A 24,019-nucleotide genomic window follows, 5' to 3' on the forward strand; every position below is an offset into this window, starting at 1 on the left:
ACTCAGCGGTCACTTAGGGGGTCTCGAAACTCAACTGAGGAAAACTTGCTGACAGTGACTGAGTCGCTAGAGAGCCTGGATTTTATTCTTCCTTCTTTTGTTCTTCGGTATTCTGGTACAGTATTGCCTCGTGTATATCAATCTCTATTTGTGTTTACTGTGTGATTGCATTTGATACGATTTTTTGAATTGAAGGCCTCTGAGCTTACCTGGGATTTGTGAGGCATTTCACTGAGAGTTGGGCCATAGATGTTTGAAATGTTATTGAGTTTGTTTTCATATTTTAAGATTGAATGAGTTCATAATGTCTGAAACCTATTCCTTCCTGTTCATTGAGCTCAACAGATGAAAATAACAGGTAATGCTTTTTGAGTGCTTACTACGTGCCAGACATTCTGCCAAGTGCTTCCATGTATTCATTCATTTAATTTTCACAATTATCTTGTGAGATTGTTATGATTATTACCACCATTTTTCAGATGAGGAAACTGAGGCACAGAGTGATGAAGTAATATGTACAGGTCACACTGCTAGGAAGTGGTGGGGCCAGAACTGGAATCCAGACATTCTGGCTCCAAAGTCTCACCCCAGACTACCATATCAGTCCTCATGTTCACCCTCTATCCGGGCATTTGTCTGTTTCTTGGGCAAACCGGAAAGTGTTAGTTCCTTGAAGAGAACATGTCTCCTGTGGTTTGGATGCATGAGGACACAGGACTTGCATTAGACAACAAGCTCATAGGTTCGTCCTCACTGGGAACAGCGGGTGTGTGCAGGAAGAAGGTTCCAGAGTAGAAGTCCCACCCCTGCTCTGTGGGGTGGCCTCCAAATATGTTTTAAAAAAACAAAAAAACCAGCAATTTCTTGCCATCTCTGCCACCCTCACCCTGGTCCAAGCCACCGTGATATTTTTGTCAGAGTTGATGTAATGGGCCCTGAATGGCTTTTCTTGCTCCCCCCAGGGCCCCCTCCTTCTGTTCTCTGTACTGCTGCTGTCACATGACTTGTCCACTCAGAACCTTCCAATGGCTTCCTGTTTCACGCAGAACAAAACACAAAGCCCTTCCGAGAGCCTATGTGGTCTATGACCCCCCCATCACTTCTTTTCCACTCCCTTCACTGCCTCCGTCTTCCTCGCCCCCCTGCCTCCAGGCTGCCCCTTAGGCACACTCTCAGCAGGCATGTCATACCTCAGGATCTTTGCACTTGCTGGTCCCTGTGCTCGAAATGCTCCTCTCCAGACGTTTCCTCAAGCCTGATATTGCACTGCAGCACCTCACCCAGCAGCACTCTATCTTTCCTCCCTGCATTATTTTCCCCTTAGTGCTTATAATAACCTGATATGCCATAAATTTTACTAATTTATTAGTTTGTCTCTGAACACTAGAGTGAACATTTTATTTTTTTATTCTGCTTTTGTTCCTATTGTATCCCCAGAACTGAGACACCAGTGGGTGTTCAATAAATATTTGTTGACTAAATTAATAAATGAATGCATTATGGAGTTATTTTGGAGAATTAAATGAACTAACATATGGAAAGCATTTCGAAAAATGCTTTGCATGAAATTAGTGTTTAATAAATGTCAAGTATTAATCAAACAATAATAGAATAGTCATTGAATGAATGATGAATTAAAAATTGGAGACTATCATGTAGTGGAAAGAGGATAATCAAGTACAGATACTTTCAATATTTTAAGTTACATTTGCAATGGATGCTAGAGGAGGTAGTCAGGGACATCATTCGTGTCCCCTTTTCCTATCGTCTCAAAGGCATACTAGAACCCACCCTTCTCTGGGCAGGTAAGGGTCCCCAAACGTTGCTGCACTTTGGAATCACCTGGGGAATCTTGTTAAAAATTGATCCTGGCTTGCACCCCCAGATATTCTGATGTGCTTGGTCTGGGGTGAAACCTGGGCATCAGGACTGTGCAATCTCCCCAGGTGATTCTAATGTGCAGCGAAGTTTGGGACCTACTGCCGGAAGCTTTTCTCAGAACCGGCGGCAGCAGGGGGAAAAGTCTTTCGCAGACCCTCTCTACGCTTGGAACTGAGAGTTATGCCAACCCCAGGTCCATTCCCTGTTCTGCAACCCGTGTGACTATTAGCAAGTCACTTCATTTCTACAGCCTTCCTCATTTAGAATATGTCTTCTCTGGATTAGGGTGCAAACTCAGAGCTCAGGGGCAGGTGCTAAAAAGGTGGATTTCCCCTCCCTTTTTCCTTTGTTCCATCTGGGGATAAAAGGAGAGGCTCATCTCCAAAGGCAGCTCGAGAACAGCATGCTCTGAGATGGAGCTCTCTTATGGAGGAGGCAAGAGAACAGAACAGTGTCCATCACGCCCAGGTGGCCCCATTCCCCCCTCGGGTACACGCAGCCATGCCTGTTTCAGGCCTGTGAGGGATCAGTATTAGAGGGTCAAGATCTTGCCTAGTGGGGCCCGCTGTAGGAGCATCAGAGGTCCTCCTGGTGTCCTGGTTCCCAGCCCTGACTTCCCTGCCTGTTCCCTGTGTCACAGTCCCTCCCAGCCCAGGGCCCTGTCTGAGGCTTCTGCCCTGGACACTGGGGCTCACCCTGCATCGGTTTTCCTGGTGTAACCAGGGTCTTGAATTTTGTCCTTTGGACTGACTGCCAGGCCTCTGTTTGTGACCTTCTGCCCACCTGAGGTTGGCCCACCTCCCTTCATCCCAAGTGTGTGTCCCACCATGATAGCCACGTCTAATCTCTGGGTCCAGACACACACCGGCACTTTCACATAAGACAGCCCTTCCCCTTTGAGCCTATAACAGCACCAGTCAGAGCCTGGACATTTCTAGAATGGTGGTGGGACGTTGGGGATAGCACGCTACCAGGGCCCGCTTTATGGCGTGTGACCCATGTAGTGACACAGGGCCCTGGGCTGGGTTTCATGTTCTGCTGTCTTGAAGTTCTTAATCGTGTTTGAACCACGGGGCCCCGCATTTTCATTTTGCACTCTCCTTGCAAATTGTGTAGCTGGTCGAGCACATGACACTTCGAATCAGAAGACCCAGTGTGACTAGCACCTGGCTTACACCTGAGAGGAGTGTGACCTTGGCCCAGTTCTTCTTCCTGTCTCGGCATTTGCAAAGAGGAGGTGGTGGGTCAAACTGCCTCCATCATAGGGGGTTCTGAAGATGACAGATGAGTGTCAGCACGGAGCGCACAACATGTTAGTTCTCAACTGACACTTCTTTGGTGTTCCAGATCACAAGCCGCTAAATCGAAAAGACATTTCCTTTCTGTTTCAAAGGGATTTTAAACTTTTATTTTCCTAGTCCGTGATATATGCGTAAAGGACAGATCCTGAGAGTTTTCATTGATTTTTCTTAACTCCTATTAATTACACAGAAGGACAACAGGATTCCTCCTTCTCTCCGTCTTTCTTTATTACATTTGAACAATATGTTGTCCAGATGGCATCTAGAGTAGCATCTTTCAAGGTATTTAAAAATGATCTATTTTTACTTATTGAAGAAGATTAGAGAGACAAAAAATTGAATTAAGCCCGTGTCATTGAAATAATCTTGCTTATATTACTTTAAGGAGATTCTTAGTGTTCAAACTAATAACTCTTCCCCATTATCTTGGATAATGGGCATGTGAAGGCTTCACTAAGCGTCATGGGAGTTGGTGTCCTACCCAACGCTCTGGCGTACCAGCCGTGGGCCACGAGCAACAATAAGCTGCTGTTTTGATCTCAGTTTCCTCATTGGGAAAAAGCAGACAGTAATATCTGCTCTTCTCCCACATTCTCAAGGTTGTTTTGTGGATCAAATATATGTGGAAGCATTTTGAAAATTTCTGAATGCTGTACACATTTCAAGTTTGGATTATTGATAAGACTTCTGAAGTTTAGGTGTTAGCAAAAAGATCCATTTAAATCATTTGAAAATCATTCCAGAAAATAAATGCCAAGAGTTAATTTCTCAACTTCTTTGGAAAGGGGGAATGTATTTGACACCAGGATAACCTATTGCCGCCAAAATGATCCCCATCACTTCAATTTCACTGGGGCCAGAAGCCGTAGACATTCCTTACTAAATGCCCATAACCCTCTGAGGCTCTTTCTCAGCATATCAGTTATAATTGGATCGTTTTCCACAAAGAAATATCTTTGTCTTTACCTATTAATTCAGTGATTTATTGAGAATCCACTATGTGCCAGGCACTGTTCTAGGTATCTGGGCTAAATCAGTGGATGAAACGACGTTCCTTGCCCTCTTGGAGCTTACATTCGAGTGTGGAAAGCAAAACAAATAGAATAGGTATACTCCACAGCATGTTAGCAAGTGATCAGTGGTATGGGGAAAAAAAGAGAAATAAGAGAGGATAAAGTGATCTGGGTATGGGGGATCAGGGTTGCAATGTTAAAGTGTGTGGTCTGGGTAGGCCTCTTTAAGAAGGTCACATTGGGCTAGCCCCAGTGGCCTAATGGTTAAGTTTGGTGCGCTCCACTTTGGCAGCCCGGGTTTGGTTCCTGGGCACGGACCTATACTACTTGTCAGTGGCCATGCTATGGTGACAGCTCACATACAAAAAGAGGAAGGTTGGCAACAGATGTTAGCTCAGAGCAAATCTTCCTCAGCTAAAAAAAAAAAAAAAAAAAAAAGCAGGTCATGTTTGAACAAAGACTTGAGAGGGTGAGCCATATGCACATCTGCAGGACAAGCATTCTAGGTTGGGGGAACAGCTAATGCAAAGGCCTAAACCAGAAATGGGCCTAGAGTTTTCAAGGAACAAGGAGGCCAAGCTAGAAGCAGGACTGTGGTCTCCTCACATCTTTTCCACTCCACCAAACACAAAATAGAAGGTTTTGAAACTTGGGAGAATGCAATTGTGGGGCCATTGCCGAACACCTGCACTGATGCCTCGTTTCTCTTCTGTGTGCTTTTCCCACAGTCACATGACACAGGCAATCCCATTTGACGACCCTCGGTTGGAGAGCTGCCAAATCATCCCTCCGGCCCCTCGGAAGGTGGAAATGAGGAGGGACCCCGTGCTGGGATTTGGTTTCGTGGCAGGGAGTGAAAAGCCAGTGGTCGTTCGCTCAGTAACACCAGGTAAGCACCCAAGCCCACTCCTCGGTCTCCCGGGACCATCCGACATACCCTGCCAGAAGGACGACTTTTCAGTTTCATGAGTTTTATACGGTTCTGTTTCAGGCTGTGAAGGCTAGTTGAGTTTTTCCAACACCTGGATAGAGTCAGACCACCAGAGGGACAGAAATGGCTCTGTAAAATAGGTTTTAAACTGGCAAATCCACCGTATCTCTTGACTTGGAAAAACACTGATCCATCATTTGTAACCATGGAAATGAGCCCCTTCTTAATGTATGAATGCAAATAAGGAGAGGCGGGCACTGTACTGTATTTCCCTAAGCTCAGGACGAACTCCTTAGTGACAAAAAGCAGAAAGTGGCGTTGAAGTTACTGTAGGATTTAGTCATTTGGGTGGTTGGATTCTTCTACAAAGATGCACTCCCCTCCCTTCCCACTAGAGGCAGAATATGTTTCCCTATCCCATTGCTGTTGGGCTGGACCAGGTCACCAACTTGGCCAATGGCATATTAGCAACGATGACATAAGCAAAGGCTTCAAATACACTTGTGCAATGAGCTTGTTTCTTGGGTTTCTGCCATGGCCATAAGAAGAATTTCCCTCAAGTGGCTGCTACCCCTTCTGCCTGAGCTGTAAAATGAACACATGGGGCAGGCAGCCTGCAGCCTAGAGCTAAGTACGGCCTGTCTACAGTGTGAAGCAGAACTTCCCAGCTGAGCCTGGCCTACATCAACCACTCTATGGCCGTCCTAAAGACCCATAAGCAGGAGAAGAAATGATTCTTGGACTCCCCACCGGGTTTTGGGGTGGTTTGTCATACAGTAAGCGCTGGCTGACAACAGTGCACGGCAAAGCTCTTAAATTCTACAATATGATCAGATAATTAATGTACTTTGCCTCAGGCATTCTCGCTAAAGTATACAGATGTTCCCCCATCAATGCGGCTGAATATAATGGACCATGATGCAACTGTCTGAAGTGGGCTGCCTTTGCCTTTCCAGAAACATTGTTCTTTCTCTTATTTAGGTATTTATGTGCTTATTTTAATGGACTTGTGTTGGCTTTATCTTCAGACAAAAGCATCTTCTCTTCTATGCCGTTTCTCTCCAGGATTTTGCAAACCAGTGACAGAGTTCAGTAGTAATGTGCTGCCCCCAGGAGCACAGCCTCTGGCATCAGCCCACCAGGGTTTGATCCCGCTTCTGCCCCTCAGTAGATGCGTTTGCTTCTGTGTTAACTCGCCTGCATCTCAGCTTGATGTAACTTCTCTACATCACCTGGATAAGGAGGACCATAGTAGTATCTACTTTCTAGGGCTGGGGAGAGAAGGAAACACTCTAGAAGAGTGCCAGCTAGATACTTATTCCATAGATGTTTATTATTATCAATATTATTATTAAACTGTAAAATATTTGGCCATTAGAGTCTATCACTTAAGGGAAATGAAAGCCAACTAGTGAGCTAGTATAGATTTTTTAAGTTGATTTCATTTTTCATTATTTTGACATAATATGCCCCAGGCCTAGCAACGCAAAGACAGTCAGCCACTTTAGACTTGTGGAGAGAAGAATAAGTTTCCTTTTCCCTCCCGCCGTTGCCTCCCCACACAACTTCTTACTCTGTCTGCCGAGCTTTTTGTTTCATTAGCTATCAATCATATTTTGGTTCTGTGTGTGGGATTGTTGAGCTTGATGCAATTGCGAATTTTATCCTCAAAATAAAAGAGGTTTGTTGCTTTTTATGATAATAAAATAATACATATGCTTTGTAAAAAAAAAAAATACAGTGTAAATAGTGTAGAGGAGAAGGTTAAAAAAACAAATCAGCTGAGCTCCTGCTACCGAGAGCTAGCTTAAGCATTGTTAATGTACCCATAGAGAGCGTGTGGATAGGAGACAAGTCTGTGCGTACATACGCATATGTCATGTGTCACCTATATAACGTATTATATGTTGTTTCCTAAATGGGATCACATTTGGCATGCTGGTTTGTAATGCTGGGACATTTTAACATCTCTGGTTATGAGATTCTCCAGTGTGTGTCCTCCCTGGAGCTGGCTGGAGATCCAAGTCTCCTTCTGCAGTTTCTTGTTTGCCTCCCTGTTCCTTCACCTGCTTCCTTCCTTGCCCTCAACTCTCCTTAGCTTCAGACTCTAACACCCACCATTAGACAATTTTGAGAAGAGTAGAAAAATCCGAAAACAGAGGTCAAAAGTACTGTTTCCAGTCATTTGTATGAGTGAAAATGCTGGTCAAATACACCGTCCATCATAAAATGACTCTACTGAAGTCCCAAGTGATTCCAGTGGTGTGAGCATATCTTCTGTCCTAGACAACCCAGCCTTCAGAGTGAAGGGCACGTAACAATTCTCTAAAGTGTGCCACCGCTTCATATTTGGGAGGAATGCTGTGTTGCTTCCTCCAGAATTCTTGATTAAACAAGAATATTTCCATTTGATCAAAAGGCATAGGTCAAATGTAAGGGTGTGTCCTGTGAATGTGCGAGTGGTTTTCTCGTCAAAGTAGGTAACATCCATCATCTAAACAGTTATTTTGAAAATTTGTCTGTATTTGACCAGCATTTGATTTCCAACCATTTGTTCAAATTTGAGTGATTGCGTTATTATCCAATAGTTACCAAGAGTCTCTCAAGTGATTTTTCAGAATTCCTCATGTGTGCAAACACTGAATTTCAGTTCCCACATCTTGAAATGAAGATTATCACCAAGAGATGGGGACATGCTAAGGTTTCCCCACTCTCTTGCTCTCCAGAAAGGATACAAGTTTATGCTCCAGCTTGAGTGACACACATGCCAAGTGTCTGGGGGGGTGAAGAACAACTGAATTACTTTGATTTCCATTTTCTGGGTGTGAAGTGTTCATTTCAATTACGAAATAAAAGCGGTAATATTTGAAAGATAATTATCCAGATAATTTAAGTATTTGTTTATAGGTTTTATTTAACACAGATGTGTGCTTCACACAGTGTGGCTCTATGTGTCAAGAGACCAGGCAGTGACCAGTTTTTTAATTTTGGGAGCAAGTTTAAAAGAGATGTTGGCCTCTCTGAACTTGGAGGAGCCCACAGACCTAAGCTGAGATCTAGTCCTGGCCTTGCAGCCAGTTCTTTACCCTGTGTGAGCCTCAGTTGTCTCGTTCTGTGGAAGGGATTACAGTATTCACTGAGGTTACTAGACAAAGCATTTAGCCCATTGCCTGGTGCATATTAGATGCTCGACAAATATTAGCTCCCTACCTCCTCCTTGGAAGAACAGCTGAAAGAGAGAAAAGCAGCCCCTGACATCCTGGAGCTGGCAGACACTCACCGCTGGGTCTGGTGCTCTCCTGTTGACCATGAACAATCTCACCGAACATCCATATCAGACAAGGCCAGTCTGTGACCGTGATGGATCAGGACAAAGACAAGAGTCCTCTGTAATCATATGCGAGCACAGACACAAACATCCAAGCACGGTCCAAACCACAAAATTGACCGAACACCCTCCTCTCTCAGGTGATAGGAGTTTATCAATCCCAACTTTAGTCCCAGGTCCAGCTTTAGCCCTGCTTCTTTCCCCCACCTTTAGACAAGAATTACTAAGATGCTCACAAGAGAATTACCCCCGCTTCCTGAGCGCAATCCCCCGCTTCCTTGAACCCTCCCCCAAAGCACATAACACAAGGCCAAATCCCATAATTACTTCCTAAGACCCTCTTATTGACCTGCCATAAGATTCCCCAGAGGGTGCCATCTCCCTGGTTGTAACAAGAAAATACATGCAACTTTGTTCATGTCCAGGAGTGCCCAGGTTGTTGCAGCTTTGGCTGCAGGGCATCGACACAACTGATTGGCCACCTGTGGGGGAAATACCTTCTTCTAGGGGCCTCCATACTCAAAGTGTGGTCAGATGACCAGCAGCATCAGCAGCCCCTGGGAGCTTGTGAGAAATGCCTCAGCGCTGTGGAGCTGCTGAGACTCAACCTTGCCTGGGGAGTTTTAGAGAAATGTTGATTCCTGAGTCCTACCTCCGAAGATTCTGATTTAATTGGCCAGGGTGTAGCCTGGGCCTGAGGCTGGTCCAAAGCTCCCCAGTTCTCTCTACTGTACAGCCAAGGTTGAGAAGCTCTGATGTAGAGAACATGCAGGTGTGGTTGGGTTTTGTTTTTGCTGGTAGCACGCGTTGCTCCTAGTGAATCATGATGGGGAGAGGAGGCTACCAATGGATTAGCAATGGTCTTCTCACCTGCACTTCACTCTTGTTTCTCTCCAGGTGGACCCTCAGAAGGCAAGCTGATCCCAGGGGATCAGATTGTAATGATTAATGATGAGCCGGTCAGCGCTGCACCGAGGGAGCGGGTCATAGACCTGGTCAGGTGGGTGACTCACTCTTCTGTGCCCCCTCCTGCGGAGAAGGCTGCTGCACAGCTCTGAGACCTCCTCTGGCAGAGGAAGAGCTTCCTGTGGGCCAGTTGATGGCAGAAACACAAGCCCATACATTCACCTTGAAGATGCTGGTGACGCTGACCTCTAATATAAAAACACATGCTCCATAATCACAAAACAACTGCCCACTCCATGTTGACATTCAGGGTGCATATGTTTCTGCCTGAAAATTTTCTGACTCCTGTTTCTATTGCTATATCCAAAGGTTGCATTTTTTTCCTTCCCAAATTACTAACAAATTGATATTCCATAATCAAGGAGATCAAAATGCAATACCTGAATTCAGTTTAAGTAATGAGTAATTTTAGATACATAATCCCATGGATACACAAACATACAGTTCACTGATTTTTTCATACTTGACTGAGTGACTCATTACTGAAATTTGAAATCATCTACCGAGGCAAAATGTTAATTAGGTCGAAGCTAGGACAGTTTAAAAATGTGCTTGGTTGATTGGTTTAGTTTTATCATAGATGTAAATAATTTGTTATGTTATATTCTTAATGGGACACCGGAAAATATCTTTTATGAGATGTTAAAATATTGGTCAAGAATTCCTTAGAAGTGCACGGGAGTTATACTCCCATAGTGCATTTAGGGCAAAAGGGGTCTTTAGAAGTTTTCCAGACAAAGTTGTGCCTGTTACATGAATGGACCCACTCATGCTGTGAGGGTGTTGAGGGATAATGGATGTGCAATGTTTGTCTTTTTTAAACCCATCTTTTCCAGCAAGGTTGAAGCAGAAGCTAACACTCTCAGAACCCTTTACACTGAGAAGGGGATCTTCTCACATTTATGCTCTCTCGTAACAAAAGGTACATCTGTACCTTGGGAAGGGCATGAAGTGGAGTATTTCTGAGGTTTTCCACACAAAGTTTCTTTCCCAAGCCTAGTGCAGCTTCTGCTTCACAGAGAAGCACTGGATGGTCATGCATCCTTGGAAGAACTGGGAGAAGGGGAAGACGACAGGGAAATAGAAATAGAGGGGGTTCATTTTTAGGGTGACCGACTGTCCCAATTTTAGCAGGGAAAGGCCTCTGTCCTGGGAAACAGTGCCAGAACAGTTGGTCACTCTGCTCTAGTCTAGGCCTAATGTATGGAGCCTCTGCAGCTGGATGGCAAAGTCGTGCCTGTCCTCATGGGCCGTCCAAGTCTCGAAGGAGCAGGCGCTAAGGCTCGTGTTAGATTTACCCTGCATCAGGAGCAAGACCTGGGAACACCTCCGATCTTCCTGTTCACCAGGAATGCAAGAATCAGGAGTGACTCTGTGTTTTACAGTCCTGGGGAGGGGACTGCAACGTTACCATTTGGAAGCACTTCTCTCTTGAGATTCATGTGGATATCAGCAGGAACATGCTTCATCCAGGCCGGCTCTGAGCCTTATATAGGCTTGCATCCTGGAGTGCCATGTTTGGGCTGATGCTAGGTCACACGATCATTTTGTTTTCCCTAAGCACACACTTCTGTGATCAGTAGTATTGATTTCTGTGCCTGGGTGATGATAGAAGAAATAAAATATCTGTGTTTGGGTTCGCTGGGACTGAATTACCTCCTGCAGGACAGAGATGGAGAAAAAGCTATCTAAAAGTGTGCTCAATTCCTAGCAATCCTTCCGGGGGCATTTAGAATGATTTTTTTCCCAAAAAGATATTTTCCTTCTGGTTTAATGAGTTATGGAAGAAAATGGCATCTCTGTATACAAAAGCCTCTATAGGATTTTGTATGTAATGGAGCTCAATGAACCAGTTAAAAGAGGGCATAGCAAACGACAGCTCGCGGTCCACATCCAGCCTGCCACCTGTTTGTGGACAGCCCATGAGTTGAGGATGATTTTTACCATTTTTAAAGGGTTGGAAAAAATAAAAGAAGAATATTTTGTGACACATGAAAATCATATTCAATTCAAATTTCAGAGTCCATAAATAAAGTTTTATTGGAAAATAGCCACACCTAGTCATTTACATACTGTACGATCTAAGAATGCTTTCTCTCTAAATAGCAGAGTTGAGTACTTGCAACAAAGACCTGTGGCCCACAAAGACTATTTACTATCTGGGCCTTCATAGAAAGTCTGCCAGTGTCTGCTTTAAGAGAGATTAAGGTAACCAATCACATTTTCCTTGCTTAAGTCAAATTTAGATTAAAACCCCAAATAATATGCACAGAGGATTTCTCTCAAAATGAGTTTGTGATTACTGCAAGATTCCCACATACTTGATAAAGAAATTTTGGTGTTTGCACTGGGTTAAAATGGTAGACACACATGCTTTTTAAACATCCTGAAACACTCCAGGTCTGTAATACTCTTGCCCTCCTCAAGGCCCGGCCCCTCTGGTGTGGAGGTCGGGAGTGGGCAGAAGAGAGAGAGCTGCGATCTCATTGTGTCCTCTCTTGGGGAACTGGGGCTGCTCCTCTAACTAGCATTGGCTGCCCATTCCCTTCCTGTCCATGATCCCTACATGCTGGCTCTCCTTTGAAGTTCATGTGCAAGTTCTTTGGTGGCAGGGAAAGAGGCAGCACAGAGGAGCCACCCCATGGCTCAGTACCGTACATGGGAGGTCCGGCTCTGGCTCTTTCACCCCTCTTGCCGCTAGTTTTCCTGCCAAGAACTCTTGGACAAGGCAGCAGCAAGACCAGCTACTCTTCAAGATGTCCGTGTGACCTCATCACAGAGAGGAGGAGGTACACTCTCACCAGATCGCAGTCCTTCTGACAACTACACGCTTCTCTCTCCCACCCTGTGCAGTCTTCTTCCGTAGACTGGGGAAGGAGAGGAAGAGGAGGAAGTGCTGGCTGGCAGTAGCAGATCACATTGTGCCTCCTCTTAGAAAGTTCTCGGGGATCCCACTTGTTTGCAGCTCGCTTTACAAGGTGATCTGAGTGTCCCTTTGCCGATGTCTCACCGATATGTGACAAAGACACAGTTTGAAACAGGAGTGTAGCTTGATGCTATAGAATCAGGTGATCTGGATCCTAAGTTCCACGAGAAAAGAGACCTTGTCTGTGTTGCCCCCTGCCACGTCCTCATGACCTAGCACACTGCCTGACTCCTAGGAGGTGCTCAATGGCAATGCGTTAGTGAGTGAGTGGGCTCTGAAGAGCACGCTTTGAAAACTAGCTATGTAGATGGTTTCCTCCCAGCCCTCCTTCAGCTCTAAGCTCTGTAAGTTTGAATGCCAGCTAATGAATCCAAGCCTCAGAAAACATTCATTTTATTCACTTATTTATCAAACATGTTCAGGCACCTACTGTATGCAGGACATGGAGCTAGGCACCCGATACCCCGGATGAGGCAAAGCCCAGCCTTCAGGGTGCTTACTGCCTAGGCTACTATGAATAGTGACATCTATTCGAGTTGGACCTCTTCCAGACAGAGGGGCCCCCACGTTGAACACTTGGGGGCATTGTCAGATTTGAAGGAATTTTGCTAGTGACAAAAACACATAGGCCCTGGGTACTACTGAGATGGTGAACAAGAAATCCTAAAACTTACTCCTTTTAATCTCAGGGCAATAAATATATCTTTATCAAAGTAACAAGGGACGTCATTTTATCCAAATAAATCTAAGTTCAATGACACGGTGGAATTCACAGAGATGAAAGGCAGCGGGCGTTGGGCTTCTTAGTGCAGCCGATACCTTCAAACTCATTAAACCGGAATTTGAAATAATGTATTTCTCACTAATGAAAAAGTTCACGCATTGGAAAATTTTCCTGTGCCTTCCCATCAGTTTAGTCATCTGGCTGCCGCATATGTACTAACCTAAAACTTTAGGTCTTGTAAAATAATCTCTTTTTTATTGGGCTTCTCAGCCGATATGTGTTTTAATGTCTATATCTTACACAAGACGAATTCCCTTTCCATTTAATAAAATATCTCATTTTCTTAGCCACGAAGGAAAGTCGGAAAAACACTCATCATTTTAATAACACTGTAAAAGTCTCTCTTTAAAAATTGGCACCCATTTCCTTGCCTAAGTGGTTAGTCTTGTTTTGTTCTTTTCTCTCCCATTGAGGCATTTGCTAATAGATCAGTTTTTGTTTCCAGATTCATTTGTGTTTCTTTGTGGATTATTTTTCTCATCATTTGGTTGCTCTATTATAGAATTTTTTTCCTTGAGAAAATGAAAGAGTTTCTTGGAGACCAATTTACTGCTATAGTAACCACATTTGGGTTTTTCGTGTATCCACAAAAAGAGCTATAATTGCTGCACTGAAATTAGACCAGTTCCGTTCATTTCATAGTTTTCTAAGTTGTTAACTCTAACTCGTACTTCATAGTGGCTGAGGAACAAAATCTTTGAAGAATTCATGCCTTGCAAATTACCGCATCTTTCTTCTTTAGGAGTATCCAAGGATAATTGCCCTTGGCTTTTCACAATTAGACAAATTAACTCAAAACAATCTCCAAAATTTTATTTTTAAAAACTATGGACGTTATGAATCCTGCCCTACCCTCCAAGGCTAGCCGACCCAATTAAATTCATTTGACTTCAACAAACAATTATTGAGCATTAACTAGGTATCAAATGTCATGTAAGGCGCTGGGGATGTATAAATACCTGAAACACGATTCCTGCCCTCGAGGAGGAGACTTGTAATTAATTGCACTATATTTGTGACGATGCGAGGCTGAGGGGGGCGGTGGTGTTTGGTAGGAATGTTTGGTGGGGATGGATGAGGATGTGAGGGGACGTAGTGATGGTGGTAAAGGGTAACTGTTGATCCTGAGAAGAAGGACGGGTTTATGCATAGAGAGAGGGCTGTAAAATACATCTTCCCTTTGGCCCTGGAAACCCCAAACCCTCCTCACTTTCCAACCTGCAGATATAGGACTATCCATCGCCCAGGTGGCTCTCCTGAACCGCAACCTCAAAAGTTGCTTCTGCCCTCCCTCAATTGAGCGAGGCAGTAACAGGAATCTCCTGTCTCATGTTAGACTAGAAGCGCCAGTCTTTTGGGGATTAGAGATCCATTTGAGAATCTGATAGATACCAAGGACTTATCCCTCCACCCAGAAAAATCCACATGTATACACAGTTTTGCATATAATATCAGGACGTTCCTTGACCCCCTGGTGCCAATCCCAATTTTAGAACTCTGTCAGCAGACTCTGAGAATGCTGGCTCCCTTCCTCTCCATCAGAAGGTGACATTGAAGAGCCAAGTGTGTGAGCAACTCAGTCTTATCCCTTCCCATCATAGCCGTGGAAGCCGAGTGCTGCCCACCCCATAATAAAAAGGCCCACGGGCCGAAGTGAACCTACTCCTCCTTCTCCCGTCCTCTCCCAGAGGGCAGCTAATGATCTCTCCATCTTTCTTCTCTCGCTACATAAATTGGTTACTCCTTCTGATCTAATTAACAAGCAGCGCTATAGCTATGGCCACATCTAAAGAAGGTTGCCCATATCTGTCACTCCTTCTATGCTGATATCCTGGGATTAGAGAGCTCTTCTGGGGAGCAGTAGGATTCTTCCAATAAGAAACTAACTGCAATAAGAAATAAGAAAGCATGATAAATTACTAATCATTACTTTAATTCATAAAGGACAAAAACACTAATGTCTAGTGACAGTCCTTTTACCTAAGTAACTAATAGATATAAATGCATGCCGAGCAATGTACAAATTTCATCGTAAGACCAGGAAGATTGTTCTAACCATTCTAACAAGAATGCTCCAAAGGGGGACTCATATCTTCCTGGAATGCATACATCCCTGCAAAAGAAATGAGCCAACTCGCTCCCACAGGGAAGGGCAAAGCTTTGTGTATAACTTTGAAGGGTAACTTTTTTACACACTTAAGCAAAAAAAAAAAAAAGAAGAATATTATTGATAGCATATAATGATGACAATAGTTACCATGTATTAAGCCTTTATCATATGCTAAACACTTTCATTCCTTAATACTAAGACCAGCTAATACTTATATGATACTAAGCCCTGTCCTGAGTACTTTTTGTATATTAACTCATTCGAATCCTCACAACGATGAATGGGTCCAATGGTTACCTCTGATTTACAGATGGGAAATTGAGGTACCAAAAGTTTAAGGGATGTGCCCAAGATGCCATAGCTAGCTAGTAAGTGGTGGAGTGAAACCCAGTCTGGCTCCCGAGTGAATGCTCTTAACCTGCTCGTCATGTATATTCTTCACAACAGCTCTGTGGGCAAGTACGGTTTCTTGCACCTACATTACAGAGTAGAAACTGAGGCTTAGAGAGGTTGAAGCGCTTGCTCTGGGCAAGGAGGGAAGCGTGCATTGGGAGTGGAAGAAAGCCAGTACAAATTACTGGGACCTGGTGGTCCAAAAGGGACCAAGCCTGGCTATCTAGCATATCAAGTCTTTTCTTGGTGGGCCCAGCAAACTACAGGCCTCTACTCGGGCTCTAGCACCTGGCTCTCAGCGCCTACACCCCGTAAACACCTCTGCTTTTGGATTATACACAAAGAGCTTATCTCCTATCCCAAATTTGCCAAGCCATTGCCTTGATATTTTAGTGGGAAGTGCTCAGGAGTTCCTGCTTGTTGTAGTCAGTAGAAGATTGGCAAGCAAAATAAACCGTTTAGAAGAGACCCATCTAAAAATTAGATCTCAGCACGTCTGTCATTTTATCAGTCCCTCCTCATTAGAATGATAATGGAAAGTCAATTCAGATCATGTTCCAGGGGCGCTGTGTCTGCACAAGAATATATTAGGAAAGTCACCTTCCTGTCTAATTTCAGCTGGGCTTAGATGCATCACGGTGCTGCTTAGTCAAATAACAAAGCTAAGAACAACTACTGAGCATCCGGCACATAAAATATGCATGATGAGGTATGATATAATAAGGCCTTATTAGAGTAAGAGCAGCAAGCAGTTTTAGTGAAAACACAAAAGAACGGCCCCTTGGTATGCTGACACTACAAATCATGGTCTCACCTAATACACTCTTGCAGTGTGCACGTTTTCTGACAATTGTAAATTACAGAGCCTGGGGAGAAAGAGGTCAGTGATTCTAGAAAATAGGACATGTGGGAAAACATTCTAATAAGGATAAAGTAGAAAAAGAGATTTGAGTCCATAGTTCATAAAGGTTATGATGACATATAACGGTGAAAATTAACAAGAAAAATGGCTTCACCCAGATTATTTTAATGTCCCTTAGATTTTGTTAATGACTATCTCCCACTCTCTCATTAAATCTCTCCTTTACTGCAGATGCTTTTATGCAACTCATGTATGGAAAATGAATGTTGAAGATTGAAGAACCAGAAAAAATTTTAAACTAGGACGTGTTTTCAATGATCTCATATTGTTGACACCACTAAGTATCTTAACATCTTACTTGTATTTTAACAAAAGAAGTGAAGAAGATAATTATTGGTCCTATGCCATGTTCTGCTAATCCTTTAAAACTACAAATTTATAAATCATTCCATGCCTTTTCTATAAGTAGCTGAAAAGACCAAAAAAAAAGTCCTCTTGGTGAGCCTGTGGTCAGAACATGCCCAGGACTAAAGTATAAGCCCCATTCCCTGGAGATTTTAGTAGAAGGGTCTTAGGAGCTCAAAGTCAGAGCCTATTTTTACAGGCAACGCGGGGGGTGCATGTGGTGAGCAAGAATCTAAGGCCACACACTCAGATGTGCAAGAAGTGTATCGTTATTAGTCTATTATTGTGATAATTCAAGTTTTGTTTCAAATCCCTATCCTAGTTTGTAGTCAGTTCATCCCATTTTCCACAGTGCTATCTCCCTTTAGCGGGGTTGGTTTAATGGGAGGAGGTGCTGGGAGACATGAAGTGTATCCACTCTTTGGCTGCATCATCTGTCTTGCTGAATTCACTGAGATCTGTGTGTCCATCAAGTCTGCTTTTGGCCACTCAGGCAGAGAGGTGCTGTGTCATCCCTCATTCACCACTGTCAACCCTTCCTTAGCCACTGCTCTGTCATCTTGGGTGCACTTGCCCCTTTTGATCATACCGGGACATAGCTAAATGTCTAAAGCTAATTCCCTCCGGAAACTTGTCACCTTCCCAGAGCTCTGACTAGGAAAGAAGGGACAGGTTGCTGTACTTTTTAAATCCATGAGGCTATCTGGGGGTTCCCAATTGATTCTTCCTGGAGGATCAGTTCTGAAAAGAGGGGGAGCATGCTTGCTCTTCCACAGGCACCCATTAGTCGGTACTCTTCTACTTGCCCTAAGATTCACTCCATCTCCCCCATCCTCTGACTAGTCCCCATTCTGGAAAGGAGAAAGCTTTACTCTGATTTATTGAGTATCCTTCCTAGCTTATCATGTTTACCCTTAGTTTCTGGAACCTAGATATTTCTCTGCTTCTTTAACAACCCTGTCCTGGGGCAATGAGTTTTGTCTGGTGAGTCTGGCTGACCAAATGGCCAAAGGAATAGAGCTGATCAAGCAGAACAACAAGATGGGGGCATGGGGATGGGAGGAGAACATTGGTGAATAGTTCAAAATATTATCCTGCTACCCAATGAAAAGACATGTGGCATAGAAATCAGAACAATCTGAATTCAAATCCTACCTCTGCATTGGATTAGTTTGTGTGACCTTGAGCGGGAACTTAATTTATATAATCCTCAGTTTCTTGACCTACAAAATGAAGACCTACCTTATAGAGTTGTCTTAAGAATTAGATAAACCATAGTGAATAACACTCTTAGCAGAGTTAGAGCACATGATAAGGTCATAATAATTTTGAGTTATTGTCTTCATCAAGATTTTCACTAGCAGCATCACCATAGCTGAATGGTTGTGAACAAATTGCTTAAGTCACAGGGTCCTGGTCTCCTAGTCTGTAAATGTAGCTAAGAATTTGTACATCTAAGCCTTTGTCTAAGGATTGAATGAGATAATGTAGGTGAGAGCACTTCGTGATTTGTCATCAGTTAGGTCTTTGTGTTAGATGCTGTCATTACTGCTCTTGAAATTGCAGAGTAGGGGATTGGAGCGCAGACCTGGGTATTCAATCAAAACCAGAGAGGAACCTGGGCAGAAATCTAGTCTTTTAGGATGAAGATCACTTGGGGAACAATTAAGAAGCCTTGAAACTCAGGGTTTGCAAAGACAGCCAGGACTCACCCTTGCGGTGCTAGAACCCAGCATTGAACTTGACTTGAGGGACCACACAGGTGTGCAGCAGTGTGATGAGGCTGAAACAAGAGTGATTTCAGCGTTGGGTCATATGGGTGAAGTGGGTTTGGAAAGATCCAGGGGGTCAGCACACTTTTTCTGCAAAGGACCGGATAGTAAATATTTTAGGTTTTGCAGGCCATATGGTCTCTGTCACAACAACTCAATTCTGCTATTGTAGCATATAAGCAGCCATAAATAACGTGTAAACAAGTAGGTATGGCTGTATTCCAATAAAACTTTATGTACAGAAACAGAGGGTGGACCGGATTTAGCCCACAGGCTATTGTGTGCTGACCCTTGACCTAAACCAGTGAAACTTAAAGAGACCTGATCTGGAGATAAGAGAACATAGAGGCAGAGAAATGAAGCAGAGTGCTGGGCCTTGTTTTGCTAGCAAGAATAATAAAGATAAAACAAATATTATGAACTCTCTGGCCACCTAAAATCCTTTTTGGAAAGTGGAGAGATGAAAAAAAAGTAAGAAAGCAAACAAATAGGTAAAAAACACAGACTTTTGTGATGTTTTCCTTGATCCTCCCTAATCACCCCGAAAGTTAGTTACTCCCATATCTCGATCCACTGAAATATACATATATCTTTATTATAATCTATACCACACAATGTTATCATTATTTGAGAATTTGTCTTTCTTTGTCACAAGTCTGTGTGTTTCTTTTTTTTTTTTTTTCTGATTTATCTCCCCAAATCCCCCTGGTACATAGTTGTATATCTTAGTTGCAGGTCCTTCTAGTTGTTGTGTGTTTCTTAATGACAGGGACCAGGATTAGGATAATACTCGCTGCTCTGACAAACCCAAAACTATACAAAGGTTCGGTCACAATAGGAGTTTGTCAATCATATAAGGTTCATAAGGGTGCTCCTGATTGGTGGATGGCTCCTTCGGGGGGTAATCCATGGATCCATCCCAAAGCTTCGCTATTTTGTGGCTCTGCCATCTTCAACACACAGCTTCCAGTTTGTCCCTGTCAAACTGCAGAAGGGGAAGAGGGTGGAAGGGCACATGGAAGTTTCTCAGGGCCAGGCCCCAAAGGGATGTACAGCACTTCCACTCCCCTTCCTTTGGCAAGAAGCCAGCCACGTGGGTCAGTCTGCCTGCATAGGAAGCTAAGCATAGTCCAGCTGTGTGCCCAGGCAGTGGAGGGAGCAGGTTTGCAGAGCACGTAGCCAGTCTCTGTGCAGATCCTGTTTTATTCATTATGCTAGCCTTTGTGCCTAGTGCGGTGCTGAGCATGAAATTGAAAAGAAATAAATGCTTGCAGAAATAACCCTAAAAGTGAGTTTAATACTACCCACCTTTCAAAAGACTACCTAGAATTCATTTTATTATTCTTTTAATTAAATCTAAGTGAGTTGATAACCTTTTCAGCCATTGTGCCAGAAGCTGGTCCGTTGCTTCGCTCAAGCTTTGCATCAGTGTTGATTTTAGCCTTGACACATCATATGTTCCAAGCATCTCCATCACTCCGTCGGTATCATTCACTGTGTTATCTCTACCTGCCTCACTCTTACTGACTTCACTGTTTTCAATCTCTTTACGCTACCAAAGACTCCATTCATAGATTTGAAATGAGGTATTTGGTAAGTGGTTTAAATTACTCTCTGGAATTCACCTGCTCCGATGCCTTAATGCTGTGTCAGATTGTATACTCAGCATAACCAGCATCACATTTATGCCCCCACTTAAGATGACCTCTAGTTTTACGTTCAACTTAATAACTTGTCTTTGCTCTGGGAAAATGCAGTGTTTACTGCCCTTTTGTGTGGGGTTTTAAGGGCTATATTTATTGCCTTATGTGCATCATTTACATGTGAACTTGCAGATAAACATCCTTCTCCTCTCCTAACTGACTCAGTGTCCAAGCTATATAATCTCCCTGTGCTCCCTCTTTGTCGTTAAGAGGGAGAGCATGTGGTAGTGTGAAATAGACCTACTTCTGGGAGAGAGAAGATCATGGTTCTACACCAAGCATCTCCAAACCAGCTCTGTCAATTTGGGCATGGAACAGCTTTAGTGTCCTCATCCCCTGAGAGGTTGAGTTGGAGGACCATAGGCATTCTGTGTGAGACCAATCTTCATTGCACAGGTCTGTCCTCTCTGTACAGGATGTTGAATGGAAGGGTGTTTAGCATCTGTGACCCCATCCATTAAGTCCTGGTGGTGCTCCCCAGTCATTGGGGATGCCCTCACCCCATTGAGGACCACTGGAGATGATTGCTATGAAATCTTTCCAGCTTAAGTGTTTGATCAGTAGTAGATGAATCTCATCTTTTTCTCAAGAGGGTGCAGTTTTCAAATTCATACAGATGAATGGTTCCCCAGGGGGTGGGAATGTTCCAAGATGGGTGAATATCCATGACATGGTTGAGAAGAGAGGAGGGAGGTAATGAGGCAAGTCCTGTCCTGGTTCCCAAGCAACAGAGCAAGGAGCAGGGAGGTAGCAATTATCAAGATCCACCCTCTCCCTGCTGGGAGCCCAGATGGTGTGGTAGCAGAGACCCCCATGTTCATAAACTGATCATAAACTAAATGGTAAGACAGTGGATTTTAGTTATGAATAGAATCTATAAAAATGAATTGGTTTATAAATCTGTAGGATGAGGCAGAAGAGGATTCTTTGAACAAGTAAGATGCAAAGAGGGGTTTTGTACTCCCTTGCCACTCTTTTGCTACCTTGTTTTTTCATGGAAACAGAAGCTGCTGGAAGAGGCACTTGAACCAAATGAAAAAAAAAAAAGGAAAAGGGAAGCAACCACCACTTATAAGTCTTCCTTTGGGCCACGTACACCAAATCCTAGCACATCTCTGTGATTGGGGGTAATAATTGGACTCATTTACAATTAAGGACACAGGATTAGACAAGTGCTAACTGTATGTAAGTCTCTATACTATGCTGGTAAGTTCCATAATTTGTTCAAGGTCAGTTATGCGATACTTGATGAAGCCAGGAAGTCAACCCAATGTCCATCTGTGATATGCACTTTCTCTTACTGCATGCTGCCACTTGGTGCCTAAGGGACCTTTAGACATTGAGCGGGCCTCTCTGCAGTGGCTGGTGTGAATTAGCCACCAGAGGCCCCTTCCTGAATGGTGGGAGCTGAGTAACATCCCAAAGATCCTTGCATGACGTAGGCAAGAAGGGAACTCTCCCAAGACAAAGCTGAGAATGTGTTTCCCACCAGCCAACAGAGCAGGAGTTCAGAGAAGAGATATGTTTTTTAGGAATATAAAGAAATGGGATATTCCTTACAAATAGTGTTATGGAGTAAAAATTTTGTACATACTACATAGTCTTTTTTTTAATGTTCACAAAACACAGAAGCAAGGAAAGTGGGGATTTTCTTTAGTGCCATTTGTCCACTCTGAAACACTTTTTGATTCCACATATAAACATATCAGTCAAATCAGTCTCATTCCAAATAAGATTTCACTTTTATTTCAACATCTCTGCTTATTAGTATTTGGATATCTTAAATCAGTCTTTATTAAGTGTACCAAGTTGTATATCACCATGTAGTAGACATTAAAAAGCAATTAACAAGCCATTTGATAACAACTTAAAAGATAAAATGTAGACTCATTTCCTCCACGTGGTGCACATGTTTGGACAGAAAAGTACAAAAAAATTGTAGATCTTGCCATTTAGACAGAAGCGATTGTAATATATTATTATTCCAAATAAGATTTCACTTTTATTTGGGCATCTTCGCTTTTTTGTGTTCTAAGTATTTCCAACTTAAACAACTGAGGCAAAAGTCATTACCGATACTAGGTCAAATAATAATGGGCCCAGAAAACAAAAGATTTGTTGCTCTTCCCCCATGTGAGAACTGATCACTGTTAAACATCCATCTTTCCCCTTTAGCTCCTCACTGCTGTTCTATTTATATCTTTATGCACAAAATAGTCTACATCTCTGTGTCTAATAAATGGGATTGCTCTGTGGGCTGAGCATTCTTCGATTTTTACAAGAAGCATGTCACAGCTGAATTTTCCCCACACGCTCTGAAACTCTACCCCAGGGTGTTTTCATTTATATTTAATGTTAAATGAAGAATATTAGAGGTGGAACAGACTGTTCTTCATTGAACTCAATCAACAGGATCAGCTCACTTTGAGTTCTGGAAATAACATTTGGAACATTCTTTCTGAAAGAGCACTTCAGGGTATCCGGGTAACTTGGAGCTTGGTCATTTCAAAACTGAATAGCCAAACACAGTAACAAAGGAAACCTCTCTCGAGATTTATAATAAAAAATATCCAGTTTGGAGAAAGCTTCTAAAAGTGCAAAGATCTAAAAACACACACACACACACATATTTCTCACCCTTTAATTTCCTGCATGTATTTTTTTTTCTTAAGCACAGTGAAGTACTGGTTTCCATTATTTGATAAAGTAATACAATATGTGGGAGGCCCTTAAAGGTAACCTTCCCCTGTAATTTGTTTTCTTTTCTCCATGAAGCCCTCTCCTTGGGCCCTCAAATACACAGTATATCTTAAAAGTGGCATAGCTGCGATTACTAAGAGCCTTTCAGGCAGAAATGAAACGTAATTCAAACTGGTTTAAGCAAAAAGAGAATCTTCTGGTTTGTGGAACTCAAAAGGGTGTGCGGTGGAGCTGGTCAGGCACAAGGAGAGTCGAGTGTTGAGATCTGTTGGCATCAGGAATCCTTCATCCTCCGTCTCTTGGCTTGGACCACTTTCCCATGTTGGCTTCTTTCTCAGGAGAGCTCTCTCCAAGTAATGGTAAGACTAAACTAGAACTCTAGGCTTACCTGCCACGAGCTTAACAACCCAAGGGGTGAAAGACCACTATTTCCCACTAAATACAGCCAGACTTCCCAGACAGGGCTTTCACTGGCCTAGTATCATGATGCTCCACCCCTAAACAAATCACTGCCACCCAGAGGGTAGACTGTGCTGGGGAGCCAGGTCTGGGTCATGTGGTGGAGATGAGATCAGCCCCTCCTGGATTAGAGGTAAGAGTAGAGGAGGTTGGTTCTGCAAAGGAAATCTGGTGGCCACTACTAAGAATGGTCAAGCAGAGGAAGCCACTGCCACTACAACTGGTCACTCATGGCTGCAGGTTGTTTGGAAATATGTTATTATGGAAAATTTTGAACAGGATCATAAGTATAGAGAATAGCATAGTCAACCCATATCCCAATCACCCAGCTTCAAGAGTCATCAACTCATGGTCAGTCATCCATACCCCGAGATGCTTCCCCACCCTTCGAAGCAAACCCCAGACGTTGCATCATTTCATCTATAATAATACAGTATGTATCTCTAAGGGATAAATATTCTTTATAAAAAATAAAAACCCACAAT

General features: G+C 43.2%; 1 protein-coding gene across 4 annotated transcripts in view; it reads left to right on the top strand.

Moving 5' to 3' along the window:
* FRMPD4 (FERM and PDZ domain containing 4) overlaps nucleotides 1–24,019 on the top strand; it is a 507,120-nt gene that overhangs the window by 412,040 nt on the left and 71,061 nt on the right. For all 4 annotated transcript variants that reach the window (XM_070502473.1, XM_044764388.2, XM_070502476.1 and 1 more), the window contains exons 3-4: nucleotides 4,924–5,084; nucleotides 9,352–9,454. In XM_070502473.1, the coding sequence (XP_070358574.1) occupies nucleotides 4,924–5,084; nucleotides 9,352–9,454 (264 nt within the window). The remainder of the gene's footprint in view (nucleotides 1–4,923; nucleotides 5,085–9,351; nucleotides 9,455–24,019) is intronic.

This window comes from Equus asinus, chromosome X (genome assembly GCF_041296235.1).
Source record: "Equus asinus isolate D_3611 breed Donkey chromosome X, EquAss-T2T_v2, whole genome shotgun sequence".
NCBI lineage: Eukaryota > Metazoa > Chordata > Mammalia > Perissodactyla > Equidae > Equus > Equus asinus.